This window comes from Cololabis saira, chromosome 23, assembly GCF_033807715.1.
Source record: "Cololabis saira isolate AMF1-May2022 chromosome 23, fColSai1.1, whole genome shotgun sequence".
Lineage (NCBI taxonomy): Eukaryota > Metazoa > Chordata > Actinopteri > Beloniformes > Belonidae > Cololabis > Cololabis saira.
Window position 1 is genome coordinate 5,567,277 of NC_084609.1, and position 18,464 is coordinate 5,585,740.

Consider the following 18,464-nt stretch of genomic DNA (forward strand, 5'->3'; position numbering starts at 1 on the left):
AGACTTAAGCCACTGAATCGGGGTGAGAAGGAGGAGGATAAGTTATGTAATGTTTCAGCAAAGTAAAAATGCCTATGCTTAACCAGATGACTGGAGAGGAACTGGGTCTTTTTTATGCTAATTTGCTAAAGATGACATTGTCCGCTGTAATAGTGTTTTCTTTATCGCGGATGAGAGCTTTTTAAATGAAGTGGAAAGAAAATTACTTGCAGTCTGCAGAGGACTGGTGACGGCGCAAAACCGGGGTGTTTTTTTCAGAGCGAAGACTAATCTGTGTTGAATCAATGCTTTCATTGTGGCTTCTTTTGGTGAGCTGTGAGACTTGAGAAGAAATTTTCTTTTGCTTTGAGTGTGCATCACACAGTTAATGTAATGAGGTAAAAGCAGAATCTTTGCCCAGGGAGAAATTTTGAAGCCCTCTTTGTCTCTCTTCGCAGGCATATTGGCAGGAAGTGATGCCAACCTACTAGGTGTGTAACAATATATCGTGCCGCGAAATTTCGCGATACAAAAACGTCACAATACGTGTCATGGAGGTGACAAACTGTAGTGCGATATTGGGTTATTAATATTAATATATTGTGTTTACTAGTAACGCGCATCCGACCGCGCCTCAAACCGCGGACCAAAATCTTACTACGCTCAGAAGAAATTAATACCGTTTTGCGGTCCCGATCACGGGACTCTTTTGCTGGGTTTTGAGCTCTGAACTTTTACTTCTAAGGTGAGCATGAATCAATCTTTTTTATGATGTAAAGATTGTGTCGTCCCCAAAGGTGGGAGGGATGAATCGATAACAGGGTTCACCTTACGGCCTCAGGCTGGAACATGTGAAGCTCTCAGCTCGGGCAGAAGATAAATAACAGTCATGTTGCATTTTGAGTTTGGGACTTTTCATAGTTTACTTATTTACTTTTATTTATTTAATTTTAGTTGTTAAATTTCTGGAAAAGAACAAAATGAAAAGTCATACAGTACATGAGAGAAACTATTCAGTTGTGGCAAAATATTTGTACTTGTTTGAAACTGAAGATCATAATGCAAACCTGACATTTACTTTTAGTTCAGTTTGTGGAAAATGGTTGGCCTGGCTTTCTCTTTAAAACTTAAACAGTTATAAAGCATTACAAACTGTAACAATAGGGCAAACGCACAGCATTGTTTTGTATTTTGTGTCTTTCAAATAAAAGACCATTTTTTCCAGTCATATGTTCCTCATTCAAGGTTGTTAAAAAAATACTGCTATAATATCGTATCGTTATCGTGACCTCAATATCGTGTATCGTACCGTATCGTGAGATTAGTGTATCGTTACACTCCTACAATCTACCCAGAATATTGGCATCAAACAATTGGCCTATGACCTGGAACATGTTCACCTTGGTTCAGTCACCGCTAGTTAGCGTTAGCCGGTAGTGATATTTGATACCACCGATTTCCTTTCCGATCCGATATTGAGTAAAATTCAGGCTGGTATCGGCGATACCAATTCGATACTGATACATTGTGCAAATACACCTAATGTGCCTGGTAAATCTAAAAAAATTGGTTTATTTTAGATAGCTTAAGAATACAAGACATCGGAGATACTTATTTAGCAATTTATTTTACAGTCAGAAGTATACTGAAGCTGTTACAACAACAGAAAAATCAGTGTTTGAAAAAGGTGTTATCATCATTAAAAAATATCCTAAGTAAAATAATAAAACCATTAAAATAAATAAGAGAATAATAAACAAAAATAGGAACTATTATAAAAACTTAAATGAAAAAAAGTAGTTCTTGTCAGCAGCGTGTCATTTAGACAAAATCTGAATAGTTTATTAACTTTCCACAGAATTCCTGTTAATGATATACATTACTACAAATGACTGAAGTATCAAAAGTATCGATATTTAAGTTTGAGAATCGATTTTAGAGCATACAGATCTGGTAACGAAAGTATCGATATTTCAGTATCGATCTGCACATCACTATTGGCTGGCTAGTCGTAGGTTAGTCGTCCAATCAGCCAGTTTGGAAGTGTCCTGAAATGGTCCAATAGTACAGCAGGGAGAGGGAAACATTTAAAACATGTAGGGCAGTGGCCCTCAAGGACTGGATCTGGGGACCCCTTACATAGGTCAGTTACCAGATCATAACTATGTATATGTTTGTAGTTTTATAGGATTTTACCTGATGAAGTGTTTATTTCTGCTGCTGCAGTTGGACATTTTAACTCGAGGGTCAGTGGAGATTGACTCACTCTTAGAGCCAGCCTCTAGTGGCCAGTCAAAGAACTGCAGTTTGCCTCACTTCCCTGGATTGTATCAGAACACCAGGCACGATGTCAACTCTTGGTTGACTTTTGACCTGAATGGTTTTTCTTCTGGCGCTTTAGTTTCCTCCTTCAGCCAAAAAACCCATCCATTTTTGTTGACTGGTGATTGTAAATCGTCCATAATTATCATTCTGGCTTGCCCCTGTGTTGCCCCGTGATGTCCAAGTTGACAGATACGGTGACCTCCAGCGCCTCCGTGGCCCTGAACAGATAAAGAAACACAAAATGGATAGATGGATTTATGAGAAAAGGAAATAAAATCATATTTCTGCAGGACCGTCTGCTCCTCGGTCTCCCCTCCTGTTCCGCCCAATGAACTGATTAAACCTCAGTGAGAGATACGAGAAAACACATAAGAGCGGAGAGTAGACGAGAGAAGGCGAAACAGATTCCTACTTATTAATAAAAAACACGACTTTGGTTGCAGATGTTTCCAACTACAGATATCTGCAGTATCCACCGTTCTTTCATCGTGGGTTATACGGTACCAGCACTACTTTCTCCAGCAGCTTCTTCAGGGATCTCGTTTGCCTCGACTTCTGCTGAGGTGGGGTTTCTTACGTATTGACCTCCTCAGCAGCCTCGGGGCTGCAGTCCACCAGAGGACGGACCTTTTGAACCTCTCCGGTCACACCGTCCAATATCTTATTGCTGCTGCCGCACACCTCCAATGGTGATGATGCAGGAGAAAGCAATGAAGGTTAATGAAAGTCAGAGTGGCCTGGGGTGAATTCGTTGACACTGGAAATATAATCAGGGTCCCTCCTGTGAGAAGATGGTGGGGGGGGGGGGTGTTCCTGTTTAATGTGATCGCTGCAGCAACGGCTCGGTGGCCGTACATAATCCCTGTTTGCCTCCGTCCACGCTACGCAGTTTGTCCAAATAAAGTTGTGCACTCTGGTAGTTGAGTAAATATTGGAAAAAGTCATTAACCCTGGCATTAACATCTGTTTCTACATGCAAAAGTGAACAAATTTGTTGGTATCTTTACAGCTCATTGACACAAAGCTTCATTCCCTCTGAAAGGAATGCAACCCCGGGTTGATCAGGGGGACGCTGCAGGAGGTAGACGAAGAGGAAGGCATTCGCTTTAAGTTACAAGGTTGCGGTCTATCGCCGCCTGATCACAAGCATCGGTCACCTCTTGTGCCGCGGCGACGGGTTTGAACCTTTTAAAATGCTTTTACAGGGGATAGAGTCCTTTCAACTGGTTTGAAACCTGAGATTTGCGCGAGATGAATGGACCACGACACTCGCTGGCAGATGCACAAGCTTCCCGGTTGGCAGATGTTGAAGGAAAAGTGGAAATATGGACGGAAGGAGATTGATTAGTGAAAGTTAACCACAGTTGTCTTAAGGAACCCTGGGCAGGATCTCGCAAGTACGGGCCGTGGATAGTTAGGCTGTTTGGTAAACGAGGTACTGTTGACCAATTTCTTGGCTGGTTAGAAACCCAGTTTTTCTCATCATTGCTTAAACATATATAGGAGGGGGTGGGGGGGGCATCCTTTGGAGCCTGCAGTCTTTGGAATCTGCAAGAGAGAAAACAAACAAACAAACAGAAACGGGAACAGGCAGAGACACAAACAACAACCATTCCAGGTCTCTAAAACTAAATCAGGACTATGCTACTGCGATTATCTGTCCCCAAAAGGAGGAATTTCAAAAAAGGGCCAAGTTCCCTGAACTCCTTGGTAGCAGCTTGTTGCTTAGCAACTGAAAATGTGTTTGTGCCACTGACTAGTCTTTGAAGCCAGAAACACATGTCTCATTTTTAAGTACGCAGGAGTGATTTACCTTTACAAGTTAGTTCATCCGTGATGCTTTTTGCCAGCTTTTGTCGTATATTCCTAATTTCTTGGGCACAGCGATAGCCAAGCTGATGCTTTCATGTTTTCCTGAGCCGGTGATACTTCGCGTCAGAAGAATGTGAAATACACCCGTCATATTTCTGCCGCCCTTTAATCCCTTTTTACTCCACAACAGGAATAATGGATGTCGGTAAAGAGAATCCCGCGACTTCTTTCATGTTCATTCGCTGGGACTCGAAACTGGAGCACAGCTGCTTCCCGGCCCACTCGAGAGGCTTTTTACCGGGGAGCCGAGAGACGCCACAAAGACCCGCAGAGCTCTCCTGATGCGGGGAGTGATGTCTTTGTTAGTTCATTATTTTATCCCCTTTGTTGGCAGCATTACAGTACTTTAATGGCAAACACTTCCAGCAGCAGAGGAAAGATGACAGGGGGAGCCGTTTCCTGACCCCACGCTTCTGGAGCGGCGCATTTACTCGCCACATCACTGTTTACTCGTGATTTCAGCATTCTGAAGAAGTCTTCAACCTTTAATAGTTCCAAGACAAAACTGCATTTTTAAGTTAAATGAACCAATTTGTTGTCAGAATGAGCTTCTTTTTTTTTTTTTAATCCGCTTATTTCTCTCACATTTGCTCTCGTGTGACGGGGAGCCGTGACTAAAATACTTAACTTTTACTTAAATTAGGCAAACTTCCATCCATATTGGCAACCAATATCAATCACTTACTTCAATATAACCTTCTCATTTCCAGATCTGAGTTAGTGTTTTCCACCAGGTTAGTTTAACCAGAGCTGGTAAGGTAAGGTAACTTTATTGATATCCCAAGGTAGATTTGTTTGCAGGTAAAAAGCAGAAACTTACAACAACACCATACAGTACAGTAGGGGTGGGACAACACAGGTAACTCACCATTCAATACTGTGGCGATATGTGGCCCACGATAACGATAATATCACGATACACGATATCTACGATATTCGATATATTGTAAGAAATTTCATCAACGATATATCACGATAATCACGACATATATCACGACTAAAAAATAAAAAATACCCACTCAGTCCATAGTAGCCAGTTTGATGTTATAAATAAGCAACCAAAATATTAACCATAAGCTCCTTTATTAATGAAACATCTGTGCATTATATCAGCAAAAACAAAACAATCACATGAAATTATAGGAGGCTTAGAAGTTCATCTGAAATGCAAAGTCCTCACTTATTCAAATGAAAAAAATGTCAGGCCAATCCTAGAAGCCTATCAACAAGTCCTCTGTACAACGGAGGTTAATAATGTGACAAACAGTAACACTGTGCAACACTGGCAAAACATCTGAAGTAAAAAAACATCTCCAACAGAGATTAACATGTACAAACACTTTGCATCGTTAACCAACTAAAAAAAGGCTACCAAGCATCTTAAACTTGATAATGCGATATGCATTCTCTGCACACATTACAAATAAAAACTGCACCTTGTGTGAACGCATTCCTGGCATGTCTGTCTGCCTGTCTGTCTGCATGAGTCTCAAGGCTGCTCGTCAGCCAGCGGTGTGCAGCGGGCCAACAAAATTACGCACAGCTCAGCGCAGTTGGCACTCTCTCAAAAACAATTTAAATAAAAAGAAAACAGCTCGAGCTCGGAACTGAAGTACAGTAGTGCAAACTAATGTGTGCCATATTGTCCAATGTCCATCACTCATTTACAAAAAAATAAAAAATAAAAATAGATTTACCTGACATGACATTCAATGCGAGAAGTTGCATTTGCGAGACATTGCCAGCTTGTTGAAAACCGGACGGTGGGAGGTCAAAGCAAGCTGCATGCAGTGATTGAGATGATCATCCGTCAGTTAAAAAAAATTACAAATTAAAATTAATAACACACACCGTCATCCGTCCGATCATCAGTTAATCGGGTCGCGGTGGGGCTGATCTCCGCAATTTGAAGCCTTGTATAATAATTGTAAAAATCTGGGTTATTTTCTTGGAGGGTCTCGTCAAACATGTAGTGAGGGTTCTCCACCGCATCGGCCCTTCTCTCTGCGCTCTCTCCCCGATCTCCTGCGCTGTGCGTCCCGTCACCGTCTCCATCACCAAGCGGCTTTTCGAAATCCAACTCAGACTGGATCATTTCTCGTGTCCTCTGCTTTTTCCCCACATCTCAGTAATGATCTGACATGTTTGCTGCATTTAACACTGCTCCCTCACTCCAGCTGTTCGCTGTTTGATTGCTTCATCACACGCCGTTATTAACTGTTCGGTTTTTTCCCCACTTATTCCACCGAACACCGAAAGTGTTTTTTTTGCTATTTTCGGCCGAACATTTGATGCATCACTATTATTTAAAAAGAAAAAAAAAAATATATATATTTTTTTTTTTTTTCAACAAACAACCCCTTTTTTGAAATATGACCAGGGGCCACATAAAAGCTCCTGGCGGGGCGCATGTGGCCCGCGGGCCGGTGTAAATGATGGTATTTTTCAAAACATAGAGGGGGAAATATCCATTTTTGTAAATACCCAGCTATGTGTAAACGTGGCCTTAAACTGATCCGTCCACTGAAGGGCTGGCATCCTCAGCGGTCGACCAGCTGACGGATGACGCACACCGCCGGCCCGTTAGCAGTCGGGCCGCGCGGCGCAGGAGGAGTTGGGCAGATACTGTAATTGTGTTCTGGATAGAAACGGCGAGGCTTCAGCGCGCTGATCCATCTTCGGCGCTGACGTATGGAGAGCTGAGAGCGAGGCGGCTCCCAGGGCTCATCTCCGCCTCGTCAGTCATGCTGACGCCCGGAACTGCTGCGTCTCCTTACCTGGCGGAGGACACGGCGGCGGGGAGACGGGGAGGCGGGGTGGCGGGGAGGCGGGGATTTGTGTGTTTCTGTGTGGCTCCGGAGAGACGGGAAGAAGGAACCTTGAATAAACGGGATGAGAGGGATGAGTGACAGACTTGGAGGTCGGAAGAAAGTGGAAGTTACTGGTGAAGCTGTTGACAGCTTGAGCTGATCCACACACGCTGTGCATGAATATATATATATATATATATATATATATATATATATATATATATATATATATATATATATATATATATTTTTTTTTTTTTATATGTTTATGTGCAAAAATCAGTTTGCTCTCCTTTAATCCGATAATCTGAGTGGGTCACAAACTCAGATGAACAGCAACGTGAGTGTTTTTTTAACTGCTGTTGTTTATTTAGGCAAGGCAAGTTTATTTATATAGCACAATTCAACAAAAGGTAATTCAAAGTGCTTTACATCAACATTAAAAGCTGCAAGACACAATTAAACAGTAAATAACAAATAAAATGATAAGAAAAGAGGTAAAATAATAAAAAGTTGTTAAAGGTAAGTAAGGGCAGTAGAGTACAGCAGGTACACATCTCATTTTTAAAATCAGAAATCAGAAAAAAGCTTTATTGCCAAGTCAGACATAAATCAGACGAGAGAACTTGACTCCGGTTCACACCGATGGCACCATTTATATGGACGCCATTTCTTGGAGGAAGGATGACACTGGGATGGAGGAGGAGGGAAAAAAAAGGAACCTTCACACTGTGTATTAAATACCCAGTGTCAAGGTGCAAAAAAACACCTCGGCACAGAAAAGCAACATACACACAACAAAACAACATCCTAACTTGCATGGGTATGGGTGGTGGGCAAGTCGGGAGGGGGGATCCCGGCACAGGTCATCCAAGTGAGGGCCGCGACCTTCGTGGCGCTCGAACCCGCCGACTGTGTCAGGGGGGCTGATAAGAGGGGAGCCAGGGAAGGCGTTGAAGATGAGGGGGGTGTGGTTATCAGCAGGTGTGTGTGTGTGTGTGAGCGGTAAGTCTGTGAACTTCGCCCCAGACCTGCTCCTCAGCCATTGTCCTTGATGTTATCAGACGGCTCGGTACAGTTCTGAAACAGGTCCGCAGATGTTCCTGGGAGAGGGGAGGGCTAGTGGGGGCAGAGCCCCTTGTTTTCATTCCACCAGGGAGATTGTGACTGGAGCAGCCGGCCAAGCTGCTCTGTCAAGGTCAGATTATAGAATCAACAATTGTATTGAAAAGAAACAGGCAGACTCCACTAATTTCCGTCTGCCTTAAGTCTCTGGTTCCTCAATGGCGACTCCAAACAGACAAATTTGTGATCAATTCCCACCAAGCCGAGCTTCCAACTTCTCCAAGGTCTTATCCATCCTGCCAATGAGCTCAAAGGCCGCCGCTAGCCTGCGATTCTGTTCAAGAATCGCATCCAGCTTGCGGTTTTGCTCTCCCAACGTTAAAGTCTTAGTGTTGGTCGCAGAGCTTATCCCCTCAGCCACGTTGGGCAGCTCAAAAAGGGCCAGAACAGCTATCGACGACTTACGCGTTTGTCGATAGACCAGGAATCCCCCCACTCCAATTAGCAGAAATCCTGCTATCATAAATCCAATTATGAAGGCATCTTCAACGTCCTCGACAGACAGGATCACCAGACACAACGGTTTCCAATGCTTCCAGGAGTCCATAGTGTATCCGGCAAAAAATGTCCCATCGGGGCAAGAGGGCTCCCTTGTCCCCTTACTTCTCGTCGCAAAAATTTGGTCAATTGTGCTGAGAGACCAGTTAATCAATTCCATGATTGTAGAATTTCAGAGGAGTGAAAGGGAGAGGCTCTGAAAGACAAGACAGGACAAAAAGCAGCAGCAGGGCAGATAGGGAGGGAGAAGAGCAGAAAAGCGTCCGCCTTCACCGAGAGCCGGAAGAAGAAGGGATGGCAAGAATTACGTTTTCTATACGGTCAAAACGTACAAACACCAGGTCAAATACAGTATTACAAAAGTAATCTGTAACAATTCGTACGGTGAATTAAACCAATTTGACAATTCTATGCCACAATGCCTGTTTCCAGGTCTTATTTCACACAATTTTTTTTACGAGATATAACGAGAATTACGCCAAAAAAAGAAGAAAGAAAAAAGTCATGTGGGCAATACTAAGTACCCCCATGATTCACCAGCATCTAGAGCTACTTTAGACAGCTGTAGACGGACGTTCCCTGTAAGTTTTGGTCCATTCTTCTTCACCAAAGGCTTCAGGTCACCGAGGGTTTTGGTATTTGGTCTTTTCAACCCACAATGCCAAAGTTCAAACCACGAGTCTTCTAAGAGTCTTGGAGTTCGTTCAGATGCAGTTTTGCAAACCTCAGTTGAGCTTCCATGTTGCTTTTAGACAAAAGAGTCGTCCTTCCTTCTGGTCCTGTCCAATCTACGAGTACATATTCAGTGTGTCGTCTTGATCTTTAAACACTTTAATCGGCACCGAAACCCATCGGGTCTGAGCCAGACGGTACCGAGCAATAAAAACAAGAACAACCCGATTCACAGACAGTTTTTAATCCTACAGCTGTAACAAAACTCAATCTACTGAAAAACAAACTGTAACTGATACGAGAGATTATGTGCATGTGTAGGCTAGTTTTAATTGTGTATTGATTTTAATCGTCATTTGTTTTATTTTGTGAAAGTGTTTTGTATACTACAATATAGTATTTATCTGTTCGTTTTTTAGCACTTTTAATTTCATTGTTTTATAACAATGACTAGTAAAGATCTAATCTAAGCTGATATGTAGCTCCTGGGTTTTATTCACCTGAGGGTAAATTTCCCAGGACTTCTAGGAAGACTAACCGTCTCCTCCACAGTAGATAGAGAACTCCCAAATTGTTTGGAAATGGTTTTTTAACCCCTTTTTCCAATCGATGTTGGGCAAAGATTGCTTCTCTAACACCATGGCTTATGTCTTTGCCTCTTGACATTGTGTTATGCTGGATTCACACTGAAAGCGTCAAAAATTGCCTGTGGAAACTCAGGACGCCTGCAGTTTCAAGCTGCGCTGCAGAACTGGAGGAACAAAGTGCACGTCCACGTTTACACATAGCCGAGTATTTACAAAAACGGATATTTCCCCCTCTACGTTTTGAAAAATACCATCGTTTACACAAACCCGCATAAATACGCTGTTAAGGTGCTATGAGCAGCCAAACCTACAGGGGGCAGTGTAACGAGAAGATAAAGTCATGCTAGCCAATCAGAATCCTGGAAAAAAACATCAACAAATGACACGAGTAACTTCCAGTTACTTCCAAGATGAACGAGAGTCTTTGGTTTGGAGTGACAGAGAAGTGGAGTTACTTTTAAGTGTGACTTTAGAATATAAAACAGGTAAAATACAAGAAAATATTGACGGTGGCCAAACAATTGTAAACACAGGTCGCACTCATGACGCTGGTGACGTTTCTGTCGCATAATGTGACGTTCTGAAGCCTAAATGTCCGTTTCTCTCTGTTTACAAGCAAACGTGAAGACGGAGTTTTTGCAAATCTCCACTTTGGCTGGAGTTTTCAGAAAAACAGTCGTTTTTGGAGACTTTGAGCTTCGTTTTTGTGTAAACGAACGGCCAAAACGCATGAAAACACCACAGTTTTTGCTACGTGTAAACGGAGCGGATTGGGTCATATCGTTTAAACTGTGTTTTGTGATTAATAAACACGGTTTTTAATTATTTTGCGTTGGATCGATGTAGCAAATAAAATCGTTGGGACCATACAGCTCCTCAAACATCAGTGTTTCATATGAGCAGGTAAAAACGGCAGTCAAATCATTAAAAATGTCAGTTTGCTGGATGAAATATATTAATTCCTGATAAAATAAGTGTGTTATTGCACAGCTATGCTCATGTGTGCATGTGAATGAGTGTACGTTTGTGTGAACATGAAAGTACAATCTGCATTGAGGCTTCTTGCTTCGGGAATCCCGGTCTGTGATTGGACGCTGCCTCGGCGTCGCCGCTGCTCATTTGCATAAAGTTGAGATTTTTCAACTTCAAATTGACGCTCTGGAGCCTCCAACGCCTCTCTCAGCGAGCTTTCATAAAAAATGAATGGCAACCGGACGCCTATGACGCCTGTGGTGCTTTCAGTGTGAATCCCGGGTTAGTGGAAACTCAAATGCTCCAAATCCAGCAATCGACCAAAACAAGGCTGCCTGTAAACAGGTCTGTACAGGCCCGGCTGCAGATAACCCTCTTAAATCCTCCAGAAGCAGTAAGAGGGGGTACCTAGGATTGCCTACATGTTTTTCTTCTTATTTTTCCCCCCTTTTGTTTTGGCTTCATTTTTCGAAACATTGGCACATGGGAAAAAGTTTTGCACCGTTGTTAATCTGAGGCTCTATCTGCCCTGTAATCAGGTGATTATAGCTCCTTCTTTGCACAAAAGCTAGAGAACTGAAAGAGGAGGTACAAATTCTTGCACGGCACATTTTTATCAGCGACTTCATTGATTTTATTTGACCACCTTTCAGACGGCGGGACTAAAAGTTTCAGAGCTTTTGTCTAACTTTCATCCAGATGCACGTACGGCGTTGGCTGTCACATTACTGCTCACTGATGCAAGCGCTCCTAAAAGAATGGAAATAGGAAAACCTATATTTATAACCCGAACAGGGAGTGAAAACATTGTCAGCAGTGCCGGGAGGACTACAAAGCACTCTCCTAAAAGAAATCTTCTGTTTCATCCATTCGGGGGTCTATTTTTCGCACAAGAAAAAGCTCACCTGCAGCTGAGTGTCGGAGCAGCAGCCTTTATTTCTCCGTTCATTATTCATTAGTCATACAAGCACTATTTTAAAGAGTAGCGGCCGCATGCCCGCCAAAGATACCTCCATACGTACGTGCTGCCAAGAGTGATGACAATAAATGAATTTTAAGTGGAGAGACAGACGGTCTGTTTGAACCTTTTTTTTCCCTCCAAACCTATTGTTGTGTGGTGCCAAAGCCGCTACCGCAATATGATTAAAAGGATGAATCTGACATCATCAGTGGCCCCATGGAGGCATCCAAGATGTTTACTGGGCTTTGTATTTTGAAAATTGTTTGAGTGTTTCATCACAATTTAAGCGTCAGTCACCAAGTTTCAAAGTCAATAAAAAAATGCCAATAAAACCAGTTTGAGGGGCTTTTTGACGCTGTTGAGTGCAGTTTTGCAGCTCTGCAGACATGACCGCTAACTCACAGACTTGTCATTCTTTCTGGGAACTAAAAACTCATCAAAAGTTGCTGCCGGTCAGGAACAGGTTAAGATTATTGTTTATTGTTGGCTTTGTCTCGAACAACAACAAATCACCATCAAATTAAAAGCGTCAAAATATAAAAAAAAACTATTTAACAGTCTCATCCAGAAATAAAGAACAACAGCAAAATTAAAGCTGCAAGCAGCGATGAACGGGCCCTCGCACCCTTGTGCACGTTCAGGCTGCAGTGGAAGCTTGTATGACTTCATGTAGATTCTTCTGGACATTTAGTGGATGACACCACCCACGACTCTCTATATCAAACCATTCAAAAGTTATGGCAGAAAGTAGGAACTATCAGATATTGACCAATCAGAAGAAGGGGCGGCGCTAATTTGCACCAATTATGTTCAAGGACTCAAAACCAAGTCCGATGACACCACCCATGAGTCTTTATGTCAAACCATTCAAAAGTTATGGCAGAAAGTAGGAACTATCAAATATGGACCAATCAGATGAAGGGGGGGCGGGCTTTTTGGAGTGTCTAGCGTCGCCACGGTAACGCTTTCGACTGAGAAAAGTAATGCGCATCGTCGCAGGATGGAGACGCACATTTTGATGTATAATACACCTGGGTGCACGTTACGGTTCGGGCCGTATTAACTGCCGAATGAATGGCATAAATTGCACCAAAATCATGCGATTAATTCAAAATGTTCAAAATGGCCGACTTCCTGTTGGGTTTCGACCATGGCTCCAAGAGACTTTTCTTTAAGTTTTGACATGATACAGGTGTGTACCGATTTTCGAGCATGTACGTCAAACCGTATTGTGGGGCTTGAGGCACAAAGTTTTCAAGGGGGCGCTGTTGAGACATTAGGCCACGCCCATTAATGTAAACCATTAAATATCAAATTTATCGCCAGGCCTGGTTTGGTGCAAAATTTGGTGACTTTTGGGGCCCATTTAGGGGGGCAAAAAGGCCCTCATTTCTTCGGAAAAAGAAAGAAAGAAAAATTCATACAGATACAATAGGGCCTTGCACTGTAAGTGCTCGGGCCCTAATAATGTGTTCAAGAGGAAACAGGAAACATCATATCATATGCCATAGAAAATGTAAAAATTAAAAATTAAAATGAAATAAAATAAGAAAAGAAAGAAAGGACAAAATAATAACAAAAAATAAATAAAACAACACAAACAATTAATAAACAAAGATCAAGGCATAATTAAACTGGCCTCCTACAATATCCTAAACTCAAAAATTGAATTTTCCAGTCCCTTCTTTGGTGATCCATGAGCAGCCATGAATGCAGGTAGTTACATTTGTATCACATAAGGAACAGAATAAAAATAAAAGAAATACATACAGAAGGTAAATTGAGTTCTTTAGAGGTCCTTATTTTTATATTTGTCAAGAATTGTTTTCATAGTCAATTATGCATTCATTTATCCACAGCTCCTTGCACTTGCTCAGGGAGAACTGTATTTCCTGCGTTTCTCTGAGCATTGCATGATGGGTAACTGTCTCGAACACCTTCCACTAGTGAATAAATCTCTCACGTCGTATTAGAATCAGAATCAACTTTATTGGCCAAGTTTGAACATGCCAGACAGGGAATTTGACTCTGGTTATTTCGCTCACTGTACCCAGATTTAAATAGTAGCAAACAGTAAATAGACAAATGTGGCTCTTATTAACATGTATAGAATTTAAAAAGTGAAAGGTGCAGCAGTATAAGGTAGACATGGTTATGGAAAGGTATAACTTTGAACTCGTTTAGAAACAGTTCACATAGCCATTTCCAGATTGATGAGCGTCAACAATAGAGGGAATGTGCATGACGTCACAGATGCGACTTCACAGCGGGTTTCGCCCACTGAGTGTCAGAAAGACTGAGTGTCAGAAAGACTGAGTGTCAGAAAGACTGAGTGTCAGAAAGACTGAGTGTCAGCGTAAACTTTCAGTTTGAGCAACTGGAAAACATCTAAAACGGGAAAGAGCTGTTATGCGATCGACTGTACTCATAGATTTAGCAAGAAATCTGAGCTATTGTTTTACAGACTGCCGAAAAATAAGCTTAAGAGAGACAAATGGATCGTTGCAATTCACAGAAACAACTGGATTCCAGGCACCGAAACGGGGATTTGTGGTTCCCATTTTGTATCAGGTAATGTTGGATTTTTGGGTAGCTAACGTTAAACGGTCAAATCATAAAGTTCGGTGTCCTCATCACTTTAATTTCACCAACAAATCCTGCCTTGAAGTCGGACCAAGCGTCAAGACTTTTGTAAGCCTTCAAGCTTTGCTTCGTGTATTTCCCCGGCGTAGAAATTAAGTACAAATAAATATCAGGAAACTGGATTTGTGGCCAAATATTAATGTCCATGGACCACTGGTTCTTGGTAACTGTACCAAATATTAATGTCCATGGACCACTGGTTCTTGGTAACTGTACCAAATATTAATGTCCATGGACCACTGGTTCTTGGTAACTGTACCAAATATTAATGTCCATGGACCACTGGTTCTTGGTAACTGTACCAAATATTAATGTCCATGGACCACTGGTTCTTGGTAACTGTACCAAATATTAATGTCCATGGACCACTGGTTCTTGGTAACTGTACCAAATATTAATGTCCATGGACCACTGGTTCTTGGGGTAACTGTACGGGTCACTGTCAAGTCCAACTGACGCTAATTTAAGCCCATAATCAGCTGTTATCCCGTCTTCTCCACTAGTTGCAGCCATTTTTGCCACTCAATGCCTCAGTGCGAGTAAGGGGGCTGGTCCAGTGGGAAAGTGACGTCAATGCAGACCCTCTATTGCTTCTTGAAGATCCTTGCTTATGTCGTTTCCTCTTGGCAGTGTGTTAGCACACACCTGAATGCCAGAACCTTGCTTCAACTCACCCTCTTAAATCCTTTGAAACCAGTTGAGGGGGTACTTAGTATTGCCCAGTAATAGGCGAGGCAAGTTTATTTGTATAGCACAATTCAACACAAGGTAATTTAAAGTGCTTTACACAAACATTAAAAGTGGCAAGCCACAATTAAACAGTAAATTACAAATAAAATGAAATAAAATGATAAGAAAAGTAAAATAATAGAAAGCACAAGTTGTTAAAATGTAAGGGCAGTAGAGTACAGCAGGATTTGTACGAACGCCAGACCAGATCAAGCTCCGCTGGAAGACGCTGAAAAAGACGACCTACAGGGCCAAGAAACACAACGACTTCTACTGGGCTGTTGATTATCCGCCGTGCTGCTGTTATTGTTGTTGTGTTGAATTTGGATACAGAAAGAAGAAGCGGAAATGACGGGAATTGCGTCATGATGTTCTCTGTGCGTCGCTGGTTTGATCCAGATTTCCCAAATGATTACAATTACCATGTAAACAGGGATAACCCTGTTTTCTCACGCATGGAAACAGATTATTCCCAATGTTTCAGCAACCCGAATATTGACCTTAACCCCAATTTTGACTGCATTTAAACTTAGTCATAGACACCTGTACACAAAAACACAACCTCACGATGTCTAGAAAGCACCATAGCTGCATGATTGTCCCCCCGTGCCTGTGTGTGTGTGGGTGGGAGTGTGTCACGATAGCCTGTAGCACATTTTCTGTTGTGAAAGATGATGTGTTTTTTTTTGTTTTGTTTAGTTTTTTTCCTCCTGTTTCATGAGCTGCCCTGTTGCTGTATATTTTCCTTGGTTTTCATTGTCTGTCAAGTGTCTAGACAGACAGGAAAGACATTCACAAGAGCAGAGCTAGACAGATGAGCTGGTCCTGCAACACAGTTGGTAACAGGGTTGAGGGATCACACACACAAAAAGGGCCCAACACTAAACCTGGAGAAGAGCTCAGAGCACCACGGATGCAGCAGCAACCTCACTCTGCGTTTTCTCCTCCTTTCTGCAGCGATGAACTTTCTCCAGACTCGTCTGTGGGGGAGGAAGGGAAGGGAGGTGAGGGGGAGCCGCAGAGTGAGGCCCAGGCACAGCCGGCACAACCGGAACCGGAGCCCGAACCTGAACCCGAACCCGAACCTGAACCTGAACCAGAGCCGGAACCTCAACAGCAGCAGCAGGAGCAGCAGCTACAGCAGGAAGAAGAGGCTCAGCCTCTGGAACCACAGTCTGAACCGCAGCCTCAAGTCGAACCCCAGTCCGAGCCCGAGCCGCCGTCACCGCCGCCTGAGCCTCAGGCCGAGCCCGAGGTGACCGAGGCGCCGCCACAGTCCCCCAGAACCCCGTCGCCCTGCGCGGAGGAGCACCCAAGGGTGCTGGCGGACAGTCCAAGCCCAGAAGAAACTGTGGAGGCCGAGGAGGCCGAGCAAGAGGAAGAGGAGGAGGTGCAGGAGGAAGCACATGAGGCAACGCAGGAGGAAGAGGACGAGGAAGGAGCGGGAGCTAAAGGAGGAGGTGCAGGGAGGAGGGCCAGTCTGCACCACACGGCCTCGCCCTTGAGGGTGCAGCGCAACGGGGCCGGCTCGCACTCCGCCACCCCAGACTATGAACTCTCGCTTGACCTCAAAAATAAGCAGGTAGGGATGTGTGGGGGGGGCGTGGGAGGGAGGGGGGGGGTTGGTGTGATGCCTGGGCGTCTGGTGTCTCTGTCTGAGGAGGACGGCTGCGTCTGTTGTGGCGTCGGATGAGATTCCTGTTGTCGTGTGTTTGTGTCACATGGATCCCTATTGGCTCTTGTGGATAAAAACCTGTGTCCAGTTACGCTTCATCATATTCATCACCATCATCTTCATCATCATGTTGCTTCATCCAGTTGCAATCACTTGGAGCTGATTACAGAACAGGGTTTTTTCTCTGGAAGTACTTTGTAATTTAGCCGTAGGGCGTTTAATCGCTTCGTCAAGGACCACAAACACCATCTTCACAAACAAACACTGCACACGTAGGCGGCGTCCGTGATAAACGTTTACTCTGTGGATGATGAAGGGAGCTGTTTTTTATGGAGAATAAACTCTTGCGACCGTTAAGTTAAGCTGATTTTGTCCCCGTCTGTGAAAACTAACTGTTTCTTCATGTGTTTCCATGGTCACCAGTCTGTCCTCTCATCACGCTCTTCATCATGGGGCTCAGAACTCATCATCACCATCATCATCATCTTCATCAGCAGCAGCATAACATGAGCGCCTCCATTTTCAACTGTCATCCAACATTCAGCATCCATTCTCATCGTCATCCGCCTTAAAGACTCCCTTCAGTCCGTGGATCGACCAGCAGGTAAGGTAGATCAGAACAAAAACTGTTCTAAGTTATGGGATTTCATGTTTTTAGCAGCTAAAAATTTTTAATCTTTGCTACCTAGACAGCAGCTCTCCATCCAGCGTGACGCCGAAAGGTCGTAATAAATTCAGAACCGACAAATGCACTTTGTCTTTGCTGCTCAGCCACATGTACGCTTCAGTATTTTGAGCCTGAGGTCATATTTAAGATGATAAATCATCGTTATAACACTGTTATCATCACCGCTGCAGGAAAGCAGTCAAACTGGCCGATATTCACTCACACTTTAAATCACTGCAACTACCCTCCCAAACACTAGGTGGCAGTGCAGCTTCTCTTGTGCGGTGCTGTGCCTTACAATGACGATTTTCTTTTTCATTCACCGCCAATTTCACGTACCTCAGACACCAAGCAGATTTTAAAATAGGGACTTGGATAAAAGTTGAGCCAAAAATGATTTTTATTGAATCTACAGAAATGTATCTACTTTGAAAACTGCGAAGACAAAGTTGAAGCCAAGAATCCAACCAAGTTGTTCCAGTCCACATCTCTAGGGTAGGGTAGCTACAGACGTGCAAAGCAGCTGCAGCCGTACGTGACCAAAGCGCCACCGCCCGTTTACCCTCATACCCCTTTTCCACCAAACCGGTTCCAGGGCTGGTTCTTGTTGGAACCGGGCTTTTTGTTTCCACTGGAAAACTCGGCAGGACCATCAACCCCTTCCAAACGAGGCCTTTGTCAGAGATTCAACTTAAATCTCATCTCACCGTTTATTTTACCGACTGATTTTCACGTAGGAGCAGTGAGTTTTTAGAGAGTGGCACAAACAATAAACTATAAAACATGTTTTATTTGATATATATGTCATAAAGGTGTTAGATTCTTTCAGATTTAACTGTTTTTGAGGTCTGCTGAGGTCTTATTAACCCTTTTCCACCAAACCAGTGCTGAGTTTGGAACCAGGTTTTCTGTTTCCACTGACAAAGAACTGGCTCCGGGCCAGAAGAAC

At 43.2% G+C, this 18,464-nt stretch overlaps 1 protein-coding gene across 3 annotated transcripts in view; it reads left to right on the plus strand.

Annotated features, from left to right (window-relative positions):
- The window catches only part of iqsec3a (IQ motif and Sec7 domain ArfGEF 3a), a 192,392-nt gene that overhangs the window by 77,375 nt on the left and 96,553 nt on the right, over positions 1–18,464 (plus strand). For all 3 annotated transcript variants that reach the window (XM_061714483.1, XM_061714484.1, XM_061714485.1), the window contains exon 3: positions 16,131–16,755. In XM_061714483.1, the coding sequence (XP_061570467.1) occupies positions 16,131–16,755 (625 nt within the window). The remainder of the gene's footprint in view (positions 1–16,130; positions 16,756–18,464) is intronic.